At 41.6% G+C, this 24,323-nt stretch overlaps 1 protein-coding gene across 4 annotated transcripts; it reads left to right on the plus strand.

The window, feature by feature from the left end:
• The first annotated feature begins 942 nt into the window (after window positions 1-942).
• On the plus strand, window positions 943-16,378 carry hic1 (hypermethylated in cancer 1). Of its 4 annotated transcripts, none has more exons than XM_026331713.2 (2): window positions 943-1,103; window positions 7,206-15,979. In XM_026331713.2, the coding sequence occupies exons 1-2, from the start codon at window positions 1,044-1,046 to the stop codon at window positions 9,429-9,431; spliced, it is 2,286 nt and encodes a 761-aa protein (XP_026187498.1). In that variant the 5' UTR covers window positions 943-1,043; the 3' UTR covers window positions 9,432-15,979. The 4 variants fall into 4 exon arrangements, with proteins under 4 accessions (XP_026187498.1, XP_026187524.1, XP_026187506.1 ...); XM_026331739.1 differs by having other exon boundaries at window positions 961-1,103; window positions 7,222-15,979; XM_026331721.1 differs by lacking the exon at window positions 943-1,103 and adding an exon at window positions 2,435-2,631 and having other exon boundaries at window positions 7,222-16,378.
• The last annotated feature ends 7,945 nt before the right edge of the window (window positions 16,379-24,323 follow it).

Consider the following 24,323-nt stretch of genomic DNA (forward strand, 5'->3'; position numbering starts at 1 on the left):
AGATTAAATATGGGTTAGAATGAATGTTTACAGAAAGTTAATGACTTTTGCTGACTACCGTGTACAGACGGAGTGAAAATGTACTTTTTCAGAGTCACTGAAGCCTGTTGGCAGTAATATAAAGGCTTAACATTTTTCTAGAGCAGGTTTTTCATTTACTTTTATCAAAGAAATGGAAATAATCCAACTTTAAGCGATGGTTATGGCCAGACCTGCATGGTGTCAAAAAGTATCTTTTCTGTCGCCTGGAGTGCAGTTGATTTACAAACAGTCTAAGCCTTTTATTAACCATCAATACCGACGAGGCAGTACAAGACCTTTTCAGTGGCTGAAAGTAATTTAAGTACATTTACTCAAATACAAGTACTCAAAAACCCCAAAGACAGGACATTTTGTGTTATTTGGTTTTGTTTAAATCGAGGAGTTTTGGTTACCCTGCTTGTGGAATTGCTGCTTTTACTTAGATAAAATATCTGAATACTTCCTCCACCTCCACTGCCCATGTTATTGTGAACATGGCATTCATCCTTAACTCACCTGATCTCATTTTATTTACCCTTAAGTTGCAAAGATTTGCGCATCAACGAGGCTGAGTTCTTTTAAAAAAAAAAATTCCTAATGAACTGAGCTGTTCGAAATGATGTGTGTTTTTCGTGTGGTGATCACGGTAAAGACGTGAAACATTTCCCACCTTTGAATTTGCCCCCCAAAAATCACCGCACAGCACGTCCTCTTCGACGACGCCAGTGGGACTCGCCACCATTGGGTGTCGCTGTGCGCGTAAAGGCTCCCTCGACAGGTTTTTGGTCCGACCGGACCTCAACACAGTCTGAAGTGTCAGATAGTCTTGTTAACACATGAGAAATTCAGTGTATGGAAGAGGGTGAAAGAAGGGAAAAGCGGGAGGGAGAGAGAGAGAGAGAGAGAGAGAGACAGAGATAGAGAGAGAGAGATAGAAAGAGAGAGAGTGGGCTGCAAAATTACGCGGAAGAGACTTTGTGTGAGAGAGAGAACTGCACTTGGAGGAAACTGCGGAGATCTTAATGAGGGAATGCCGAAAAGGAGAGCAGACATACGGCCAGAGCACCAGACATGAGTCCGAGGTAAGATTACGGCAGAGAGGCAGGGATGGCATCCACGCAGACGCGTGACCTTACACGCGTGTCAGCATGTACGGCTTTTAGGGGCTACTAACGATGAGTTGCTTCAACTTTAATACGCTTCCTAATGCATTTTCGTTTTTGGCAGTGATGGCAGTGATGTAGCCTGAAACTGAAGCTACTGACATAAACTGAACAACTCTACCGTATGGCCGTATCTTGCCTAAATCGTCTCTGACGTGCAGACATTTTTTTTTTCTCAGTTCTTATGCAGATTTAAATCACCATGTGCACTGGAAGGCATGTCAAGAATATTTTCACCACAAGATGCAGGAAGTTAAAATAACAAAGTTTAGAAATGAGCATATGATTTATTAAGAACTAATATATTTTAATAATATGTTTTTAAATACTGAATAGGATGAGTGTAGAGATCAACAACAGAGGAAGCGTAACATTCAAATCACCAGTTGGGCAGTGGGGTTGTCCACAGCGGGTGTGATGTTGAGGCGCCCATAGGCTACAGCTGCGTTTATTACTTCTCTCAGTATTTGCCATCACTCGCATGTGAGGAAAACAAAAACAACTTTTTGAGACAGGCCCATTTGCAGTTTACGGTCAGTAGCGTCAATGTGGCTGAGGGCACAGCAGGTGTTTTACCACCTGAGAGAGCGAGAGAGAGAGAGAACGAGAGAGAGAGAGAGACGTGCTTTAAAGTGTGTGAGGCATCTTAAGGCTGTGTGTTTCCCAAGGGGGTGTCTGCAGAGGAGGGCAAAGGTCACACTTTAATTTCACAGTTTTGTCCATTTTAATTAGGTTAATTAAGAAGCGCACGTACCAACTGTGATCAATTGGGGTGCAGTCTAACTCAGCACGCCTGAACATAACCAGTCATTTACAAACTCCTCTGCAAAGCTTAGCTGGACTGCGTGGTCACACATACATAACATATATAGGCCTATATATAACCTACCTATGTATACAATAGCTGCCTGTCTCTTTAAGACGACGTGTTGAGAAGTTCAAGTCGGGGTCACATGAAGTTCCTGCCCTCGATTTTACCTTTTAGTTTTATTATAGACTGACATCACACGGGGCGCTAAAACGCTTAAGGCGCATAGAAGCTCCATTATCATCCCCGTTATTGCCGCATCTCAAAAATAGCTAAGGAAATTACTTGAAAAAAAAAAACATAACAAAAAAAAAAAAAAAACAGGAGGAAACTGATGCTGGTCTAAGCACGTATTTTTATAGGAGGAGATGAGAAAGAAGAGAGAGGAGGGGCAGAGAGAGAGAGAAAGAGGGGGAGGGAGGGAGGAAAGTGGGTGGGAGGACGGACCTAAGGAGCGACAAGAAATTCATATCAATTAATAATCATAAAAAAAGAGCTGGCAGACGCGTTCGGAAAACTGGCATGGTTTTTTGGAGGCTGGCAGTTCGAATCTGAAACGTCAGATATGACTCCTAGAGACTGCTGAGATGATCATTAAGGGAGACTTAGAGCGGATGGCAGACGACATCGGGCATGCAGGTAAGAGCTGACACGCTGCGCACAGGCACCCAAACATAACGGGCAGGGTGACACTGGTTTTATTTAGTAAACTCTACTCTGTATGCTGTCGGAAAAGGAAAGTCACTTTTTTTTTATTAATGGAATTGATGAAATATTAGCAAATAGTATTTTATTTCATGTTGTTTTTTATCCCAGTATAATTTTGACAAGAAATACTCATTTTGTTCTTTTTACTCCCCTCGCATTTAATTTGAGTGGTTTCAAAACATCTAGATGATTTTTGTCAAATTCTTAATTATGCACAGGTCAGTCAGTTTATTGGTTGAAAGACTAACAGGATCTGTCTGGTGTGAAGTGGCGAATTTAGATTGGGACCAAAAAAAAAAAAAAAAAAAATCTGCAAAATGATTTTAAAAAACATAAAAGTACAAAACAAGTTTGTTACATCCTGCAAAAACTGATTTGATGGGGAAAAAAAACATTTCAACTTGTTTTGAAAATGTATTTATTCTAAAAATATCGAGTCCTTTTTTAAAAACTCAGATTTAATGTCAAAGTTAAAGGGATCATCGGTGTCTGTTAAGGGAAATTCATCTTATTCCGTAATCCTGTAATAAATTTTAAAAAGGGAGCTAAAGCAAAAAGAAAAAAAAAACAACCCAAAAAGTATCAAGTACATTATATAAAATAGGCCCATCAGTGTTTGTTAGAATGTACTGACACACTGAAGGATATTATTTGGAGGTGGTTTGTAGTGTGTGAGCTTCTGGTTGGCTTTATAAAAATCCGAGATTTCATACAGCTGCATGAAAGCCAATGTTTCAGCTGACAAGACCTGAAGACGGAAAGAGTTGCTGTAAGAACCAGCTGTGTGTTTCTGGAGCTGACTTAGGTTTCTTTTTGACGGAGATTAAGGGCAGCTAAAAGATGAGGCGCTGCAGATCCCGAGAGGATGGACCCACTCGTGATTCGGTTTACTGTGTATCAAGCGCAGGGCAGAGTAAAACCAATTAGAGGCGCGCAGAAGGACGGCTCGGAGACTCAACAGACTCAGCGGACAGCTCCGCGCTTTGTTCGCACTGCGCGCCGTGAAGCAGCTCATGTTATTAGGCGATGGCATTTAAACGAGTCCTGCTCTTTAATAAACCGCGACACCCTTAAAATAAAACACGTGGGCTACGATCGAAAACTAGAAGTGCTGCAAATAAAATATACTGGCTGAAAGTGAACAATCAGCCGTTAAACCCGCACATATTAAATGGATGCACTGCAAAAACATATCCTACTTAAAGAAGGGTCGATTAGTCGATTATACGTGATCTCCTGTTTGAATAAACTCTGTTAATTCGTTTCCACCAGGATCAAGAAGCTGGGCGAGAACCGACAGAGTTTTATATACATGAGAGTTGTTTTTTTAGATGCGCAGTTAACAGCAATCAAACAGGAAGCTGACTGCAACACTCCATCATGTTTGCTGACCTGACTAAAACTCTTTTTTTTTTTTTTTTTTTGCTTTTTTTTTTTGCCCACCATGAGTGCAACTACTCGACCTGCGCTTCAGGATGTAGTTTTTCTAACTTAGATGTAAACTCTGTAGTCTGCATGCATATATATTTTCATATCTTTGCTTCTTGTGAATCACAAATAATGCCAAAAAAAAATAATGAGATGGATTAAAGTAGTATAAACCACAGCAAAATACCTTCTTGCTAATTTACACTGACTTTGTACTGCAGCGTTGCCTCATAAATTGAACATGAAATGTGTCTGAACATGGTGGAATGGGTTCTAAAATAAACAAGGCTACAGGATCATGGGCAGCAAATTGAAATGAAAGAAAATAAAACGTCAACACACAAGGTTTTAAGCAGATGTCTGGAGTGTTTATATGACTGACCATGAATGTAGAGGTAGGAAGTTTAGTCTCCTACTTCACCCTAAACCACAAAAGTGACAAAACAGACAAAACACAGGGACAATGAATATTAATCTAATGCAAATAACTGAATTCCTGAGAGTGAACTACACTGAATTTCCTCAGCATGTTGATGGGTCATTAAAAGGAAGGCTATCAGATGAAACAGCACTCCATCCCAGAGGGACTCAAGTAGCCTTCTCTCTGGCGACTGTACTGTATGTTCGACCTAGAGGAGTGATTAATGAAGCCTCTTTAGTATGACAAACCAACAAAACAAGCTGTAGTGCAGACTTTGACTTGTTTTTTTTTGTTGTTTTTTTTGTGCTTGCAGAAACATCATATGGAGCAGGTTTGATTTGAGACGTGTTCTATGACCGAATATCACGTCAATCATAGATGCCTTTCTAGACAGGACGCAGTGACTGAACACACGCCCTCCAGTTCAAAACTTTACAAAACATCTATAGTCTTTCCCTTCCTTAACCATCAATGGCTGTGAGAGGTTTAAACAGACAAATCATAGCCAAGGAAAATATATTCTTATTTTCTTCATGGGAAACCCACAACCAACCTGTCTGTGATTATCACAAGACCTTTCCAAAAAGTATTGGTTTTATGTGCAGCACATTGCAGGTGCACAGAAATTGTACATATAATTTCCATCAGATTTTTGTCTTGTATCTCATATAAAGTTTGGACTAAATCTATTAAATATAGATGTAAATGTGTGTCTGACGTGTGTGTGTGTGTGTGTGTATGTGTGTGTCACCATGTGCTACACTGTAACCAGTAACAGTAACAGTGAGCTGAACAACCCTCAGTGCAATGGAGATTCTGCAAAAGTTTAGCAGGTTATGGAAAATACTTGGCCTATTCCTCATATCACTCTCATTAGTAAACATGTTTGATCTAACCGACAATGAAATTTATAGTAAAATATGACGGCTGAGTAATCAGAGCCGGACAGAAACCAGAGGTGGAAACACTTTAGATGACAGCTGGGGACATGATGGAGTGTAAACCTAGTATAAACCTGCCATGCATGCCTCTTTAGTCATAGTTTTCTTTTTTTAAAGTTATGTATGGCCAGATAAATAGCACATTAGTCATATACGTAGATATGTATAGAAAGCTGTTCAAAATAAAAATATAAAACATACTTTTTTGAGAAATGACTGCATTAAAACTATTTATTTCCTTTTTCATGATGACTGTTCACTGCTCAGCACATTCACTACCTGCATATCATGCATATTGTGACTTTTCGTTTTCCATTTCATCAGCAATGACATGTCATTCTGATATTTGAGGCCTGATGCTGAACATGCATTTATAAAAACAGACCACTAAAATTATATCATGGAGTGATCCTGAGTTTTGGGAATACACAGCGTAGTTTTAGTTCCCGACAGTTTTAGAACAATAGATGATTTTTTTTTTTCAAGATGGTCTAGAATTCCCAAGTAAGTTATTTGTCAGGTAAAAAAAAAAAAAAAAAAAAAACCAAAAAACTTACTTCCCTATTCTTTTGCTGATCATATAGACTGAATGAAATAAACAAGAAGTGAATGAGCTGGTGTCAGGAAGACCATGATCAGACAGAGGACATGATATTTATTTAGTTGCTTGTTTCCCATCAGTGAGACTAAGTCCTTAGGGACGGTATGAGACATTTAATCTCATATGTAAACTATCAATACTTGTTGTTTCATGTGTGGAGCTGACACAGTTTATTTTAGCCTTGATGGAACAATTAGTGTTGATATTTGAGTGTGTCAGTGTGTGTGTGTGTGTGTGTGTGTGTGTGTGTGTGCGCGCGCGCGTGTGTGTGCATTAGACCTTCGGCGCTCATCTCAACATAAAGAATCAAACTGCCTAAGGTTGATTTACATCCCGTGCACTGAATGTTCCTTATATGACTGGGCAGAAAGTGGAGTTTAAAAACCTATCTGTTTTTGGACGTGTCTTTCCCCCACAGGTTTATACCTGTTGTTCATCATACTTGTGAAACATTCATCTCTTGCTTTGTTTAAAACTCTGCACACCACTTCTGGAATACTTTATCAGGAAGCCAGCAGTTACAAAATATATATCTGTGGTTCTCTGACTTGACTTCTTTCTCTGTTTTTTCTCGCTGCAGAGGAAGTGATCGCAGAGACTTGAATTTCTGATAATGAGAAAACCTTTGCAACCGCTCACCTTTAGCAAAAGCTGATTTTTTTTTCCCCGAGTGGCCTTCATGCACTAACAGCACATACGTTGTGCATTCAGCAAATGTTCCAAGGAATGGAATCTATGAATTAAACATCACTATGCAAATATGTAAAGCATGAATTACAAATGAATTGGTAATCAAAACCAAGTAATAAAATTGTGATTATACATTTGCATAAAATGCAACTAATACAAGAAAATCTGTTATTGATTAATGAATCTTTAACATTTCTAATGACTTTATCCATATGCAAAGGTTATGTTTGTTTCAATATTTCTACAGGTGTTTAATGACTTTTTACATCTATGTTGGAGTCAAAGCTTTTGGCCCTCAGACCTCTCAACTTCTCATATGGCCCTCTAACAAAATGCAGAAATAATTGTTACCGTGGTGTGTAAAAATACACACTAATTGTGTTTTTCTGTCTTTAAATGCTGACTGTTGCATGATATTTTACAGATATCTGTTGTTGCAGGTGGTGGACTGAAGACGATGCTGGATGCCATGGAAGTTCCAAGTCATGCTAGGGATCTCCTCCTGCAGCTCAACAGCCAGCGCACCAAGGGCTTCCTGTGTGATGTTATCATTGTGGTTCAGAACGCCCTCTTCAGAGCTCACAAGAACATTCTGGCTGCCAGCAGCCTCTACTTGAAGTCTTTGGTGGTCCATGACAATCTCATCAACCTCGACCATGAGATGGTGAGTCCAGGGGTCTTCAGGGTCATTCTGGACTACATCTACACAGGTCGCCTTACTGAGGGAGACCCCACTTGTCCCACTGAACCCAATCTGGGGGCTGTATTAGCAGCAGCCAGCTATCTTCAGCTGCTTGACTTAGTGGCTTTGTGCAAAAAAAAGCTTAAAAGAAATAGCAAGTACCCTCCTCGCCCAAGTCCTGCATTTCTGCCCTACCCAAAGATGGGGCCCAATAATATGGGTTTAGGGGGTGGTGGCAGGTATAGGGTTTCTACTCCTGTCATTCAGCCATGCCCTCCAGGAGGAATTTTGAATAGCCATGCAACACGGGCACCTCCACTAGAGGAGCTGGTTCCCCATCGACTAGCCATTCACGCTGGGGAGCTGTATGCTCCCACCTCTGCCCAGGGCTCTCAGGTGTTCCCGTCCCTGCAGTCAGCTCTGCCTGCCCAGCTTGGCCGCTCAGCTCACTCTGAGAGAAACTGCTCCCCCAACTATGGCCTTGATCTCTCCAAGAAAAGTCCAAGCTCTCAGTCTCAGCACACACCTTCTAGGTCCCATCTAGCAAACACTCACAATGATGAGGAGCGAGATGAGTCTCTGAGTGGCCGCACCAGTCCCATGCAAGGGCCAAACGGAAGGAGCTTCCCCTCAGACAAAATAGAGTCAACTGACCAGGGAAGCCTGACTCCTCCGCCTTTCCCCCATCTTAACCAGCCTCTTGGCCCACACCTCCCCCACCTGCATCGCTCAGGCTCCCAGGGCACAGATCGCTACCCATGCCCCCCAAGCCCCGACACCCCCACGGAGGGTGGAGAGGCAGGCAATATCTACCGCTGGGTGAAACATGAGCCAATGTCATATACAGCTGAAGATGAAGATGAGGATGAGGATGAGGAAGAAGTGGGTGAAAATGGAGACCAGCATCACAACCATCACAAAGCCGGGGAGGAGAGTGAAGGAGCAGACGACAAGAGTGGGTCAGGCACAGAGGAGACTGGCAGCAGTGAAGGCCGCCCGTCCCCTCCTGGACCAATGGGGAGGTTCCACATGTCATATGAACCGGAGAGCTTCGGGGACAATCTGTATGTCTGCATTCCCTGTGACAAAGGCTTCCCAAGCTCAGAACAGCTCAATGCACATGTGGAGACACACACAGAAGAGGAGCTGTACGGCAACTCTGGTGGGGAGTTAGGAAACAGCAATAACAGCAGCACCAAAAACATGAGCAGTAATACGAACGGTTATGGGAGCCTGAACAGCAACAGTTTGAACAGTCTGTCCCATCTGGAGACAAAGTCAAGCCAGGGGCTGAGCTCAGGAGGCATTGGGGAGATGATCCGACCCTACCGTTGTTCAACCTGTGATAAGTCTTATAAAGATCCAGCCACTTTGCGCCAGCATGAGAAGACCCATTGGCTGACGCGGCCTTACCCCTGCAGCATCTGTGGAAAGAAATTCACACAGCGTGGTACCATGACGCGCCACATGCGTAGCCACTTGGGCCTTAAACCTTTTGCCTGCGACTCCTGTGGCATGCGCTTCACTCGCCAATATCGCCTCACAGAGCACATGCGCATCCATTCAGGGGAAAAGCCCTACGAATGTCAGGTGTGTGGGGGAAAGTTTGCCCAGCAGCGCAACCTCATCAGCCACATGAAGATGCACAGCAGTGGAGGGACCACAGGAGCCCTGGGCACAGATGGGAAACTGAAGCTGGACTTTACAGAGGGTATCTATCCTTTGAGTAAATACACAGCAGAGCACCTGGGGCTGAAGCAGGAGAAGGCCAATGAGCTTCTTATTCAAGCCCAGCAGCAACTGGTAGCTGATGCCAAGGCCATGGAAAGCCTCTATCCACTGTCCAAACTGGCCTCAGAGCACCTGGGACTCCCACATGACAAGATGGATGTCCTAGGTCAACCCCTGCCTGCTCCCCCACAGGCTCTGTCTGAAGGCCGCACCATTGACCGCTACTCACCCAGCTAAGACATATGACCTGTATAAATGGCAATCATCAATAGGTCTGTGTGCACACACAACTTGCAGTATTCTAAAGCCATTCACCTCAACTCAGTATCTCCTCTGCACCTCAGACTCAGGCCAAACGGAATTGGTCTACTAATGCACACCAAAATCTGTAGACTGTAAGTGCCTTTCTATGCATCTAATGTATCTTAAAGTCCTCCTTTATAAAGGTGGTCTGTGCTATTCTGTGACCAAGAGACGCTGACTCAAAGAAGTACAGTATTTATGTACAGTGTATGCAAACAAACATTTAAAAAAAAAAAATTCCAGCCATTGAGCCAAAGTAACAAATTGAAAACCAAAATGAAATTGCTTTATTTATTTTTGTATGATGGTGAAATCCAAAGAGAAACTGTCTGTTACAAGGAAATGTTGCAATCTGACCCTAAACCTGTGTACTATTAATTATCATCTGTGTACAAAAAACGAAAAAGCACATAAGGACAAGATTCAGGGTTTGTGTCCAGACCTGAGTGGAATTCTTACTAAATGAATAAGCCAACTCTTCTGGACTTTAAAGTAATGGGAGGATATATGTATAATTCTTTCTTTTTTTTTTTTTTTTTTTTTTTTTTGTTATTGGGGTACTGGACAATTTATGTATATCACCCTCCAGATTCACCCCACCATGTTCCTGCTTCCCAAGTCGTAAGGAAATGACTGAACAATAAGAGCAAAGTATCAGCATTTCGGTAAAGTCTCTGTTTTGTTTTCTCCACATTTTTTTAAAGTAACCTACTCCCCCACATAATTTGTGTGAATACAGACTCATACTATGTGACAGTAGTGATAGCATAATAAGCCTTACACTCAGTGTGTAACACTTCTCGAGCTAAAACTTCCTTTGCATTTTGACTAACATCATTTAGCCTTCAGTCGTTTTTGAGATGCAGCAAAGCACAGCCCTGTGAGCTCAAAACTGGGACATGATTGCGCATACCCAACTGATGACACACTAATCCCTGGTCATGATGAGTGTAGCTTCATTGCATGTAGACGAAGCACGGGTGTTGCCTCTGGCATTGTGTAATATTTACATTTCTGGATGCACAAGAGGCAGGGACCAGGTCAGAATTAATGACACAGAAATCTGTCATTTACTGTCAGGAGCAATAACTCTGTTCACAGCAGCCTGATGATTAATTGTGAGTCGGCAGATGCCATGTTGGACGCCGCTCCGCTTCACTCTCTGACCTCTCATTTGACCTCCCTCCCCTGTAAGTCTGTTGTCTGGGAGCCCTGCTACTGTTGACAGGTCAAACAGCGTGCTGTACTCAGCTCGTTGCTTAAAAGGGTTTTATATACCCAGCATATATATGCTGCCCCTTCACACACACACACACACACACACACACACACACACTCGAGGCAAGCTGCTAATCTGTCAGTGATATTACCATAAGAAGGGAGTTTGTGGGTCTTTCCTGGAAGTCAGTGGGGGAACAGCACACCCCAGCTGCTGTGTTTCAGTAATCCCTGTGAAATCTCACTTTCTCCTGGACAATTCGCACAGTTTGCAGGCATGATGTCCCATTTCATGCCTGCCATCTTACCCCTCTGATCCACTTATTAATGTCACATCCCAGCCTAGCAAATGTCTCTTGGCCTCGCCTCCTATCCCGGCTGGTATCAAACGCGGAAACAAGAATGACATATTTCTGTGTTGGCTGACCAGCAGTTCCTCTGGCTTGAAAACAAAAGAGCACTTAAAGGTTGTGGGTTGAAGGCACATTCTTATCTTTAAATGTTTATTCCCAAGAATATGCTGGCCTTTTCCTTTTGTTTTGTTTTTCCACTTTTACTGGTCCTTGATGCAGATTAGAAATGTCTGACCACTATAGTGCCAATGCCAACCTCAGTGGGTGAATGTGAAGACTAAAGCCATAAATACACTGTGATCTTAAATTAAGGCTTAAAAAAACACAGACAATGTGCCTGACTTTTGGGATTGTTTTTTTTTTTTTTTTTTTTTTAATGTAACAATAATTTAAGGGCTTCTTTTCTGTAGCATATGACCATATCAAACATGTCGTTTCCTCTCACTTACTTTTCTTTACTTCATATTGATTTGAAATGAAAGAAGCGCATGTGAAACTGGTGCTTACCTCAGGACTGAACCCAGCATGGGGACGCTAAGCTTTAGTAAACGGTTGAATAACAGTGTCAACACATTCTCACACAGACAGACAGACAGACAGACAGACAGACACACACACACACACACACACACACACACCATTTAAATTTTCTTATTAACAGGGCAGTTGTCCTGTGTTAAACCTGTGGTTATTTCTGTGTTTATACATTTCTTGCATTTCTTGTTGGAGTTTAATGATGGAGCGATAACGTGATATTAACCTTTTTGTTTTGTTTTGTTTTGTTTTTTTACTCTGTGGTATATGTTTTCTGTTGTGTCGTCCTCAGAAGTTTGTGTCTATCTGAACGATTCCATTGTTATAACATAAGGCAAAGTCACTTTGGTAGTATCTTAACTGGCTGCTTGTAAATTTCTGAACCACACTTCAGCATGTATAATGGCATTGATCCTGACCACACGAACAGTAAAGTCTAGGTGACTTGAGATCTCTTCATTTACTTCACAAGACACGAGCACTTCTGTAGCCCCTAACTTGTTTGACCTTTTTTTTTTTTTTTTTTTTTTTCTCCAGAGGTTAGTGAACTTTGGAACGAGAGTCAGGGTGTTCATGCAGAGAAACACACAGGAAGTGAACTTATTTGGTTGATGCTTTAAGTTTCGGGGAATCTGTTGTTTAGCTCTGTAACAAAAACAAAATAGGAACTTGGTCCACCAATGTGTATACGTGGTAAAAACATAGGGACATGCTGATGTCGGGCATGGGAATTGTTGCCTACTCACTCTCTCTTATTCAGTATTTTAAAAGAAATTCTGCCTTTCCCCGTCTTACACCATTAAAATAACACAAACTGTTTCCAGTGCCGCTTCTCAAATCTGAGCAGGGGGGAAGAAGATAATGCCTGAACATATCTGTTACGCCGTGCACTGTTTGAAATTTGCTTTATTGCATTAACGTGTATGACAGGCAGACGGGAAAGGTTGTGCATCTGTAGAAAGAGGAAGCGTTTGCTTGTCTGTTTGTGTGTCCCTAATGCTATTTGAGCATATGAACGGCTGTTAATGTACGTCCTGGGAATAGGGTCAGGGTGAAGGAGAAGAGCTGAGGAGCAGGAAGTGAACTTTTGGCTGATGTGTTGAGCAGGATGTGCCGTGTGTTTCTGCTCAGAGGCAGATAGAGAGACGGAGAATGGGGAGGGAGAGGAGCAGGCAGAGCGCAGCAGGGTGGACATGAGCCATTGTCTCAGAATGAAAGCCTGTTCGAACTTCTAAAACTCTCCATTCAGAAAAAAACGGGAGACTGTATCTTCTCTTTTCCTTCCCCTTCTTGCTCTTTGGGAATAAACCTCTGTTCAGTAACACAGTGATAGAGAATTGTGGCTTTTAAAGGGCTGCACAGTGAGGAAGCCTTTCAGACATTTTGTTACAATTTGAGGATGTTGTGGATGATTTTTTGCATGCTTTTGGTCACAGGAATTTATTACAAAAAATTCTCCATATTATGTCCATGTTTTTGGACATTTTTAAAAATGATTACAGAGCTGAGGGGCCTAGAAACTATACCGTAATTCACAATTAAAAAAATCTGCCAGTATTTCTTTTGCTCTGTGGTTGATTCAGTTAGTAAAATTAGAAGAGCCTTGTTTCAATTTACTGGTTTAGCCACTCAACCCTTGGGGTTTTATGCCATGCGCCTTTGTTAATCTTATTTATATGACACATCAACCCAGAAAACCTCTTGTTGCCCCCAAAGTGATTTAGATGAAGATGTTTTGAAAGCCATCAAATCGGAAATATAAAACATTTATTTAGTCACATTAATTAACGCAAACAAAAGAAATCAAATATAAATGAGTGCAGTAAGACAAACCATGACATATGTGATGTGGGTTGATCTTTTCATTTTATTTGATTTCTTTTTTTTTTTTTTTTTTTTTTTCAGACCATTTCATTCCTCTTTAATGCTATGGCAGCTATCCCAGGCCCTGTAACTTTTATAACACTAACAATATAGAAGCAAAAAGAGTTTGGATGATCTCCAGTGGCACCGTGTAGACCAAAAAAGGGGTTAGGTTTAATGTTGAAAAATGCAAAGTATGCCTTTAAGCTTTCTACCAGCAGCAGCAGGCCGAGGTCACCTGTGTGACTTTGACAGGCTGAATAGTCCTGATCTGAAATCATACGCTGTCTGACGTTTATTGTCTTTCACAATGTGTGCCAAAAAGAATGAAGCACTTAGCAGACATTGAGAAAACTCAGAGATAATCTCTGAAGTTTTTACAGGTCTCATTGTCGAGGAAAGCTTCTGATTAACAATGACGGCGTCTCCTTATGAAAGCCACTAACTACTGTGTGTGACTAATCGTGTGAGCGCAGTGCAGACGTGCCACAAGTGTCCAGTGTACATATTTGTTTTTATGAAAACTTAAGTTTCAGTGTAACCTGGAGCTAAATAATAGCAGTAATTAAGATCTGAAACCAAAACACAAATGTGCCTTCAATTTAATAAGAATTCAGTGATTTTTGCAATAATTTGCATGTATAAGTGCACCATGTAGTGCACCTGTCCATCATGTCTGAACGCCTTTCCCACAGTGTAGCAGGGCAAAGTACAAGGGAGAGATTTGACACTTTTGAGAGTTGCTATTACAAGCAGCTGCTTTAGATTTAGTTTCCTGCGCTGCACTTTTCTGGAAAAATCATTGTATTGTGATTTTTTATTACTCCTAAGATCCCTTAGAAGTCCCACAGTTGCCTTTCCTTGGCTCTTCGCTTTCTTCACTTTCCTGTTCTTCCTCCCTTCAGTGCGGAGCTTGGCCACACTTGTTCACTGCCCTTGTTACCTCAAAGCACAGCTTCCCTCCTCACCTCTCTCTGTCCTGTCTCTCCTCTTACACTCAACACAAACCGCTGACCCACAGCACCCGCTGCCTCCCTCCTCCCCCATGATCCACTTACTTCCAGCTGTTTTTCATGCTGTAGAAGACAGTTGTCTAAATGTTTATGTGAAGAGCTACTTTCTTTTTCTTTAAGCCCTGATCAATTTCCAAAATGAACTTTGTGGCATGTGTTAAAATACAGAAGATGATGGGCCAAATAAAAAAATCTGACATCGTTATGGTATTCTGAACATTAAGCCAAGAAATGGCTTACAAAGGGGAGATTAAAGACAGCATTTTGTTGTAGAGGAAATGCAGAATAATGTGAGGGGAAATGTTCAGGGGAAAATATGCTCAGAAAGATGTCAGTAAAGTAAACATGTATGAAATTGCACAATTGAGCCTGGCTTCAGCTGCACCAGCCAAGTCATGAGATGGAGAGAACGAGTAAGAGAAAAGAGTTGAGAGGAAAAGAACCAGAAGGAAAGAGAAAAATTGCCTGTGCTTGATAGTCATAACCCTCAGTAAATAGCAAACGAAAAGCTGGTTGCTTTGTGTAGGCCCATCTATTCACCATGTTTTTCCACATTGTTTTCTGAGCCTACTTTATTTCATTTCCCCCCTTCAGGAAATGATGTTTTTGGCCTTTTCATTGTTGATTGCTGCAGGTCATTGTCAGGTTTTAATGTTAATGTTCATGTCAGCATGCCCTCTGAGATGTGATCCTCTTTCCAGACCTAACAATTATCACCCAATCAGCACATGACCCACTGTAGGCTCTTTGTAGTTGAATAGAGAAAGGGCTGCCCATGTCCTCCTCCTGCATCTGTTTAGCTTGGATCTCTGTTTTTTCTCTCCCTTGAGCACATACAAGACAGACTAAGTGGACTTTGGCTTAAATCTTTTCATTTACAGTGTACAACTTCTGCTCCTGAAGTTTAAATTCAAAGACAAACAAAGAGCAAGGGTAAAACAAGCAGGAATTTTGGAAGAGTGAAAGTTGGTCATGGAGAAGATTTGTATATCTGTACGTCTCACACACACACACACACACACACACACACACACAGCTGGATGGCAGACTGCTGCTTCACATTAGGTCAGATTTAATTAGGTTGCCCTGCTCTGTTTGGAGTGTCGCTTCTTGTAGAAAAAGCCATTATTAAAGAAAAGGCGATTCCACCCAACACACACCGAAACCTGTGCCAAAATGTTACAGAGCCTCAGGGTCTTCACACATACACACACACACACACACACACACACACACAAAGACACATGCACAAAAGCATCTAATTTGGTTTGGAAAAAGGCTACGTGTGGAAATGATGGATTATGATCTAATGAAGATCACTGTGATGTTTTGGGGTGGTTGTACCCAACTGGTTGTGGTTCAGGAATAAGAAAGTTCAGCAGTAACACAGACTGCCACGCAGACAATAGTAGCTGCACAATGATGGAAAAAAAAAAAAAAAATCCACGACGGCATACATACATCACAAATGTACAATGGAAATTAGTTTTTTTTTTTTTTTCAGAGGAGGACAGGATCTTATTTCAGCAGGCACAAAACATCAGTAATGTCCTGTGTTACATTTTGTGGTCTTACAACAGTTTATACAATAATAACTATTAAAAGCAATACATTAAACCAAACAGTATTTTTGCATCGTCTGCATTTCAATGTCAATATTGATCTTACTTCGCTTTAGTGAAATGAATGTATTTATTGCATGTCAAAATGTTTTATAGTTAATTTTTGTGTAAATTTCAATTGTGGGTTTTTATAATAATTTCATTTAATTATGGTGTCTTGATAAAATCATGTTGATAAGGCTTTTACTTTTTTAAAAGCCAATGTGAAATATGTCATGGTTTTTTGGTTGTTACTATATTCAAAATCAACTTGGCAATAAAATGAATTGCATAATGGATTCATGTGGAAATGCGTCAAATGATTGAATTTATTTTGAATTTCTTTGCACATCCAAGTTAACAAAAAAAAAGATTATAGATAATATCCAAATATAGATTTCTTTTATGCAAACATTCCATTAATTAATTTATGATTAGATTAATATTTTCTCTGATTTAATTATTCTAGATTTATCCAATTTCAGTCTTCCGCTTAAGCATTAGAGCAGCGTAAGAAAACCATTTTATGTTTTGACACATTCAATGTGCATGATATGAGTTTCATAACAGAAGAAAAATGTGAGCCCAAAGGCCACGATCAAGACCATTTCACAGCAGTGACGACCACAAATATGAGCAACTTCTGTTCATTTTCCTATGACACTTTTACCTTCAAGTCTATATCCTCCCATATGGAGTCATGTGAGTGCCTCATTTAAGACAGAGAATTTCAAATGAATCTCATACATCACACACAGTCCACATGCAACAATGAACAGATCCATTACTCTGTCAGCAGGAGCAAAAGCAGCCAGGCAGGCAGGCACACACACACACACACACACACATCCTTTTCCACTGTGTGAAAATCACGTTATTATCACCAGCACATAAGAAATCATAGTGCCTTCCAGATGTTTGATATGAATCAAGCAACTTGGCACCAATTACATCTTGACGTTAAACAAATTAGCATTTCTTCTCTCAGGTGCTGTAAATCATCAACATTCATGAACTAAAAGGTGCTTCCTGAGAGCTCATATTCACCTGGTGTAATGACCGACATCTTCCGCTTTATGCCTTTTGAACAGTAGTTAAAAACAGAAACAACAGCACGACATTCATCACGTCTCAGTTCATTCTGTTCCTGAACCTAGAACACTGGCACGGTTTTTTTTTTTTTTTTAACTCAGTTCATTCCAATGTGGGTATTATTTTCATAGTTATGGTCATCAGATCGACATTTGACAAAAGAACTGTAACTCAAAGTCCACAGACTAGCTTTTTCCAGAACTTTCAAGCCAGTAAGTGGTTTCAATATCAGGAATGAACTTTTCAAGATCCTTTCTGTGGGTTATGACAACACTGAACTCACTAAATTCATTGCTTAGATATGAGTGACAACACTACAGTGAAGTAGACTTCAGATGACTAAACTAAACTAAACAAATTAAAAGTTTGCAGTTGTGCTTATTCAACTAAACAAATTAAAAGCTTAGCCACATTATCTAAACCAGCTTATTGCTCCATGTTAAAAACTTGAATTTTTCAGTTTATTTTTACATTGTGTTGTAACAAAAGTTGAATCTTGTTCTTTTTCCCAGACAACCCTGCACTGTCTTGCCAGAGCTCCTTGCAACGGCCCCCTCGTGGTATCATCAAACTGGCCTCATCCAAAGTGTGCTGTGCTGTTGCTTTATCATGACTAAAGTCAATTTGAGCATGACCCCAAACTCTTGTTAGTAATGTTGGTAGCAAAACCTCACTGCAAAAGAAAATCCTGTGTGCACTAGTAAGGCGGTCCAGCAGGCCAAAGTTGAATCCAGAAATTAATCTTTAAACTGCCCTGGGAGTTTGTACATGCTCTATAAATGATGTTCAAAAATAAGATATTTTAAAAATATCTTCATTTCAGGGACAGTTCTTTGATGCAATAGTGCCCATTGCTCACACTGAGAAACCAGGCCACTTATGCGAGCAGGGCAGCACCCACCCAGCTCCTTTGCCCCTCTGCCACGCGGAAGACATCACATATTAAATGGCAAAGGTCTGAGGTGTCTGGTGTCGGACTGTAGGTGCCCCGATTCAGCCTTGTGGCTGCGTGTGTATGGGGGGTGAGGGGTCATGGGTGCCAGGTCATATCTGCACCACTATCCCCAAGTGTGCAAGTGGTAAAACATGGATAGCTTTAGCACAGTAGAAAATCAGTGGGTTTCCAGCTCTGGACTGGATGTTTGTCTAACCCGGTTCTTCAGGGAAGGTGGGACATGAGAAGGGCAAAGGTGTTGAGTGCAAAGTCATTTCAGCTCTGGGGGGCTCTGATGTCTGCACACACACACACACACACTGCAATGATTCAGCATTGCTGAGATTAGGGAGTGTGTGTTCACATGCATTTGTGTCACAGAAATGACAAATAAATATCATTAAGAGCAATTCGAGAATGATTCAGTTTTGTGGCCATTTGGGACTTTTAAATTAAAAAAAATTTTTGATACAGTGTCACCACTTTAAAAAAAAAAGCAGGCAGCCATTCATATTTTACTGAGCATCTTGAGAACAGTGTCTCAACCATTACCATTTGAAAAGACCTTCCAGTGGTTGTTGTGTTGCAGTTGTGCTTATTCAAGAACAACTTAACTGAGATGAGATAGGATGAAGCATCTGAGTTTCCTGCTTCTCTGTTATCGGGGGATTTTCATCTCTGAAGTTCAACTTTTAACCAATAGCTAATGTTCTTTGCGCTCACACTAAGACACTTCCTCTGCCATTCACACCTCAGTATGTCAGCAAACCAAAGCTCAGAAGGGTGGCTGTCCATATCCTTTTTTTTTTTTTTTAAAGTACAACTGTATTTTACGACTGGAAAGAAAAAAAAACAGGGAAAATAAGTATTATTGGGTGAATATTAACACGAACACATGTAAAAATGTACGTGATTACAGCTTTATTTGAACTAAATCTGCTGCTGATCATCTCTTGACCTCCAGTCTTTAGTTTGAGTCATAGATAAATGTGTAGTACTGTTGAACGGAGAGATACTGTGTTTTTTTATTTTGTTTTGTTTTGTTTTGTTTCATTCTAACAAGGTTGAAATGAATGGGAGCCACAGGCTGTTGGATCAGGAGAAGCCACATATTTGAGGCACCAGAGGATGTTGTGTATCTGAATCACTTTAATAGGCGGAAAAAGATTGTGTTATTAATAAAGATACATTAAATACACTACCAGTGAAAACTTTGGGCATATTTGGCAGACCAGTCCAAACATACCCATTCAATTCAAATGGATTCAAACTTTTGACATGCAGTGTATAGAATCTAAATGCAGTGTTTGTGTGAGGAAGAGGAAAACATACAGAGAAAGAAAATGCAAATGGCCATCATCACCTTTACATATTGTGTCTTGAGCTTTGTTTTCCTCTCTCCCTACTTCTTGTCTTCTCCACTTCTTTGCCTGTCTATCCCACCCCAGCTACTCCCACTGAATGGAAAACAGCTGGATCGGGGACTGCCCAGAGCACATTATGCCCAATTCTTCAATGAATTCTCATCTACCTCTCCCCTCTCCTCCTCTGTCCAGTGTGCTCCCCTGCTCCCTGTCCTCATTTAAGGTGGGGCCGCACAGCTGAAACAAAAGAAAAACAGCTTGTATGAGAACATGTTCCTCACCCACATATGGTACTCTCCTCCCTCTCCTCCTTTCTGTGAATTTCTTTCCCAACCCTACTCCCTAGTGATACTCTGGTGTTATGGCTGGTTCTGCTTTTGACAAGTTGAAAACTGCTGAGATGTAATGCAGCTGAGTCGTGCGGCTAGGTATGCATATAGTTAAGTAACGTGTCAGAGTTAGTACTTAGCTCCGATACCCAACCTGTTTCACCTGCTGCGCTAGACTGGGGTTAGTGTGAAGACAAAAATGGCCATAAAAACTGTGCTTGGATTTCTTAAGAACAGTAATATCTTATACGATACAGTAAACAGCACTGTAGGATAATGGGATGCATTGGGGTGCAATGCGAGTTAGAGCATGCAGTGCAGAAAATACAGCTCTCGGAGAATATACAGTGGGTACGGAAAGTATTCAGACCCCTTTAAATTTTTCATTCTTTGTGTCATTGCAGCCATTTGCCAAAATCAAAAAAGTTCATTTTATTTCTCATTAATGTACACTCAGCACCCCATCTTGACAGAAAAAAACAGAAATGTAGAAATTTTTGCAAATTTATTAAAAAAGAAAAACTGAAATATCACATGGTCATAAGTATTCAGACCCTTTGCAGTGACACTCATATTTAACTCACATGCTGTCCATTTCTTCTGATCCTCCTTGAGATGGTTCTGCTCCTTCACTGGAGTCCAGCTGTGTTTAATTAAACTGATTGGACTTGATTAGGAAAGGCACACACCTGTCTATATAAGACCTTACAGCTCACAGTGCATGTCAGAGCAAATGAGAATCATGAGGTCGAAGGAACTGCCCAAGGAGCTCAGAGACAGAATTGTGGCACGGCACAGATCTGGCCAAGGTTACAAAAGAATTTCTGCAGCACTCAAGGTTCCTAAGAGCACAGTGGCCCCCATAATCCTCAAATGGAAAAAGTTTGGAATGACCAGAACTCTTCCTAGACCTGGCCGTCCAGCCAAACTGAGCAATCGTGGGAGAAGAGCCTTGGTGAGAGAGGTAAAGAAGAACCCAAAGATCACTGTGGCTGAGCTCCAGAGATGCAGTAGGGAGATGGGAGAAAGTTCCACAAAGTCAACTATCACTGCAGCCCTCCACCAGTCGGGGCTTTATGGCAGAGTGGCCCGACGGAAGCTTCTCCTCAGTGCAAGACACATGAAAGCCCACATAGAGTTTGCCAAAAGACACATGAAGGACTCCCAGACTATGAGAAATAAGATTCTCTGGTCTGATGAGACCAAGATTGAACTTTTTGGCGTTAATTCTAAGCGGTATGTGTGGAGAAAACCAGGCACTGCTCATCCCCTGTCCAATACAATCCCTACAGTGAAACATGGTGGTGGGAGCATCATGTTGTGGGGGTGTTTTTCAGCAGCAGGGACAGGACGACTGGTTGCAATTGAAGGAAAGATGAATGCGGCCAAGTACAGAGATATCCTGGAAGAAAACCTCTTCCAGAGTGCTCAGGACCTCAGACTGGGCTGAAGGTTCACCTTTCAACAGGACAATGACCCTAAGCACACAGCTAAAATAACAAAGGAGTGGCTTTGGAACAACTCTGTGACCGTTCTTGACTGGCCCAGCCAGAGCCCTGACCTAAACCCAATTGAGCATCTCTGGAGAGACCTGAAAATGGCTGTCCACCAACGTTCACCATCCAACCTGACAGAACTGGAGAGGATCTGCAAGGAAGAATGGCAAAGGATCCCCAAATCCAGGTGTGAAAAACTTGTTGCATCATTCCCAAGAAGACTCATGGCTGTACTAGCTCAAAAGGGTGCTTCTACTCAATACTGAGCACAGGGTCTGAATACTTATGACCATGTGATATTTCAGTTTTTCTTTTTTAATAAATTTGCAAAAATTTCTACATTTCAGTTTTTTTCTGTCAAGATGGGGTGCTGAGTGTACATTAATGAGAAATAAAATGAACTTTTTTGATTTTGGCAAATGGCTGCAATGACACAAAGAGTGAAACATTTAAAGGGGTCTGAATACTTTCCGTACCCACTGTATATGTTTGACTATTTCCACTGGCATAATGAAACATCACGCTCAAACTCTCTAGAAAGATGATGACAAAAAAGTTTCTATATAAAGTCTTTACATTACCTATTGCTTGTTTGTTAGCGTGAGTTTGTAGCTATCTGTTTATACATACAGCAGACACTCTTGTTTGGTAGCTTTTTATACTTGTGTTACTGTAACAATAATGTCTTTATTCTGTCCTCGCTAGTGTGGTGCGTCGCTCCTAGCTTCTAACTTGACAGATAGCTAACAGTTTCTCCAATGAACACCAATGAAGCGTCTCTTGCGTTTTATGACGTTTACTGGAAACACACTGTGAAACTGCAACACAAACAAACATACGTGTTACAAACAACGTTTGCATTAAAAACACGAATTGCTCAGCAGCTAACAATAGCTAGCGCTTAGCACGCTGTAATGAGGACTTCATGGGTCAGACTAGGTGTATGTAACTTGAGCAACATGGCATCTAGAATACGACGAGCTACACCTATCATTCTCTCCCACGCACCCCCCATGTGGGAAGAGTGGGGAGGATTGAACTTCCACGTGCAGCCTTCATTTCGGAGATAAGACTGCAACTCAGGCGCCTCAGTGTTCATCTGTAGCTCCTTGCAAGCTCCAACAAAGTTTGTTCCGCGGTCCGACCGAAACAATTTGGCTGGTCCCCTGATGGCAGTAAATCTGCGAAGAGCATTAATAAAGCTTGATGCTGAGAGAGAGTCCAGCACTTCAATATGTACTGCTCTCGTGCCTAAACAGGTGAACATGATAGCCCAGCGTTTACTTTCCACGGCCCCACTTCTTGTACGACGGATGCAGATGTTCCATGGTCCGAACACATCCAATCCGACGTGTGAAAGGAGGAGCTTGGGTAAGACGATCGACAGGCAGGTCTGCCATTTTCTGCTGCTGTGTTTTCCCTCTTAGTCTACGACAAGTTATGCACTTATGTATGATACTCGAGACTAATCTCTTTCCTCCAAGGATCCACAGTCCAGCAGATCGTACAGCACCTTCTGTGATCTGTCTGCCTTGATGTGCCACCTGCTCATGGTAGAACCGGACCAATAAAGTAGCTATGTGATGATTCTTTGGTATGACTATAGGATGTCTCTCTTCCCTGGGGACTTCTGCATAAGACACGCGTCCCCCTACCCTCACTAAACCTTCTGTGTCTATGAAGACATTTAGATTTCTTAGGGAACTTTGTTTAGACACTTCCTCTCCTTGAGAGAGATTTCTGATCTCTTCCTTGAATGCTTCCTCTTGCACAGTCTGAATGATCACTATCTTTGCCTGTATCAGATTATTTATTTTTTTTGCATTCCTTTCAGGAATTTTCCGTGACGATCTAAGTGTTTGGATGAGTCTGGCTATAGCATGGGTAAGGATCTTCCAACTGGAAAAGCGTTCAAACCTGTGTGAGCCAAGCAGCATTGTAACAGCTGTGGTAGTGAATGTTGCAACCACTGGACGCAGATCAACATCGGATGATGGCTGAACAAGTTCAAAGGACTCAGGTTGAGCTGGAGCCTCTCCATCACCCTTCAGCAAGAAGTCTGGACCTTTCAACCAGGTAGTGTTGCTCAGCAGTGAAGCTGGAACTGGCCGTGTACCATGATCAGCGGGGTTTAGTTCTGTGTTAACAAAATACCACTGTTTTGGGTGCGTTGACTTTCTGATGCGTTCCACTCTATTGGCAACGTATACATAGAATCTCCGACTAGTATTGTTGATGTAACCCAAAACAACTTTACTGTCCGTGTAGAATTTCACCTCATGGATCTCAACATCGAGCTCTTCCATCAACGTGTCGGCCAACTCAACCGCTAGTACCGCCGCACACAGTTCGAGGCGAGGAACGGTATGAGGTTGACGTGGAGCTAATTTGGATTTCCCCATGCAAAATCCTACGTGAATGTGCCCACTATTATCGAAGACTCTGAGGTAGGCTACAGCAGAGATTGCTAAGGTAGAGGCATCCGCAAAGATACACAGCTCCCTTAGCTTGGAGGAATGCAAGGAAGTGTTCACATACTGTCTAGGGATCTGAAGCTTCTCTAGATCCACTAACGAGTCCTTCCATGATCTCCACTGAGCTTCTCTTTCTGAAGGCAATGGAGTGTCCCAGTCTAGGTTGTCTGAACACAGCTCTCTGAGCAATGCTTTGCCTTGCATTGTAATGGGCGCTACAAATCCCAATGGATCGTACAAACTGTTAACAGTTGAAAGAACTCCTCTCCTTGTGAATGGTTTTACTTCTTTAGAAACAATGAAGGTGAAATTGTCATTTTCCAAGTTCCAATTGAGTCCCAAACTCCGTTGCAGTGGCAAGGGTTCTGCACCAAGGTCCAGATCTTTGAGCTCCTTAGCACGTTCCTCAGAAGGAAACGCTTCCATTACTGTGGGACTGTTGGAAGCTATTTTGTGGAGACGGATGTTTGAGTCTGCTAACATTTGTTTTGTTTCTTTCAGGATGCTGATGGCTTTGGTGTCGGTGGGAAAACTGGAAAGACCATCATCGACATA

The sequence above is a fragment of the Mastacembelus armatus genome, chromosome 13 (genome assembly GCF_900324485.2).
Source record: "Mastacembelus armatus chromosome 13, fMasArm1.2, whole genome shotgun sequence".
NCBI lineage: Eukaryota > Metazoa > Chordata > Actinopteri > Synbranchiformes > Mastacembelidae > Mastacembelus > Mastacembelus armatus.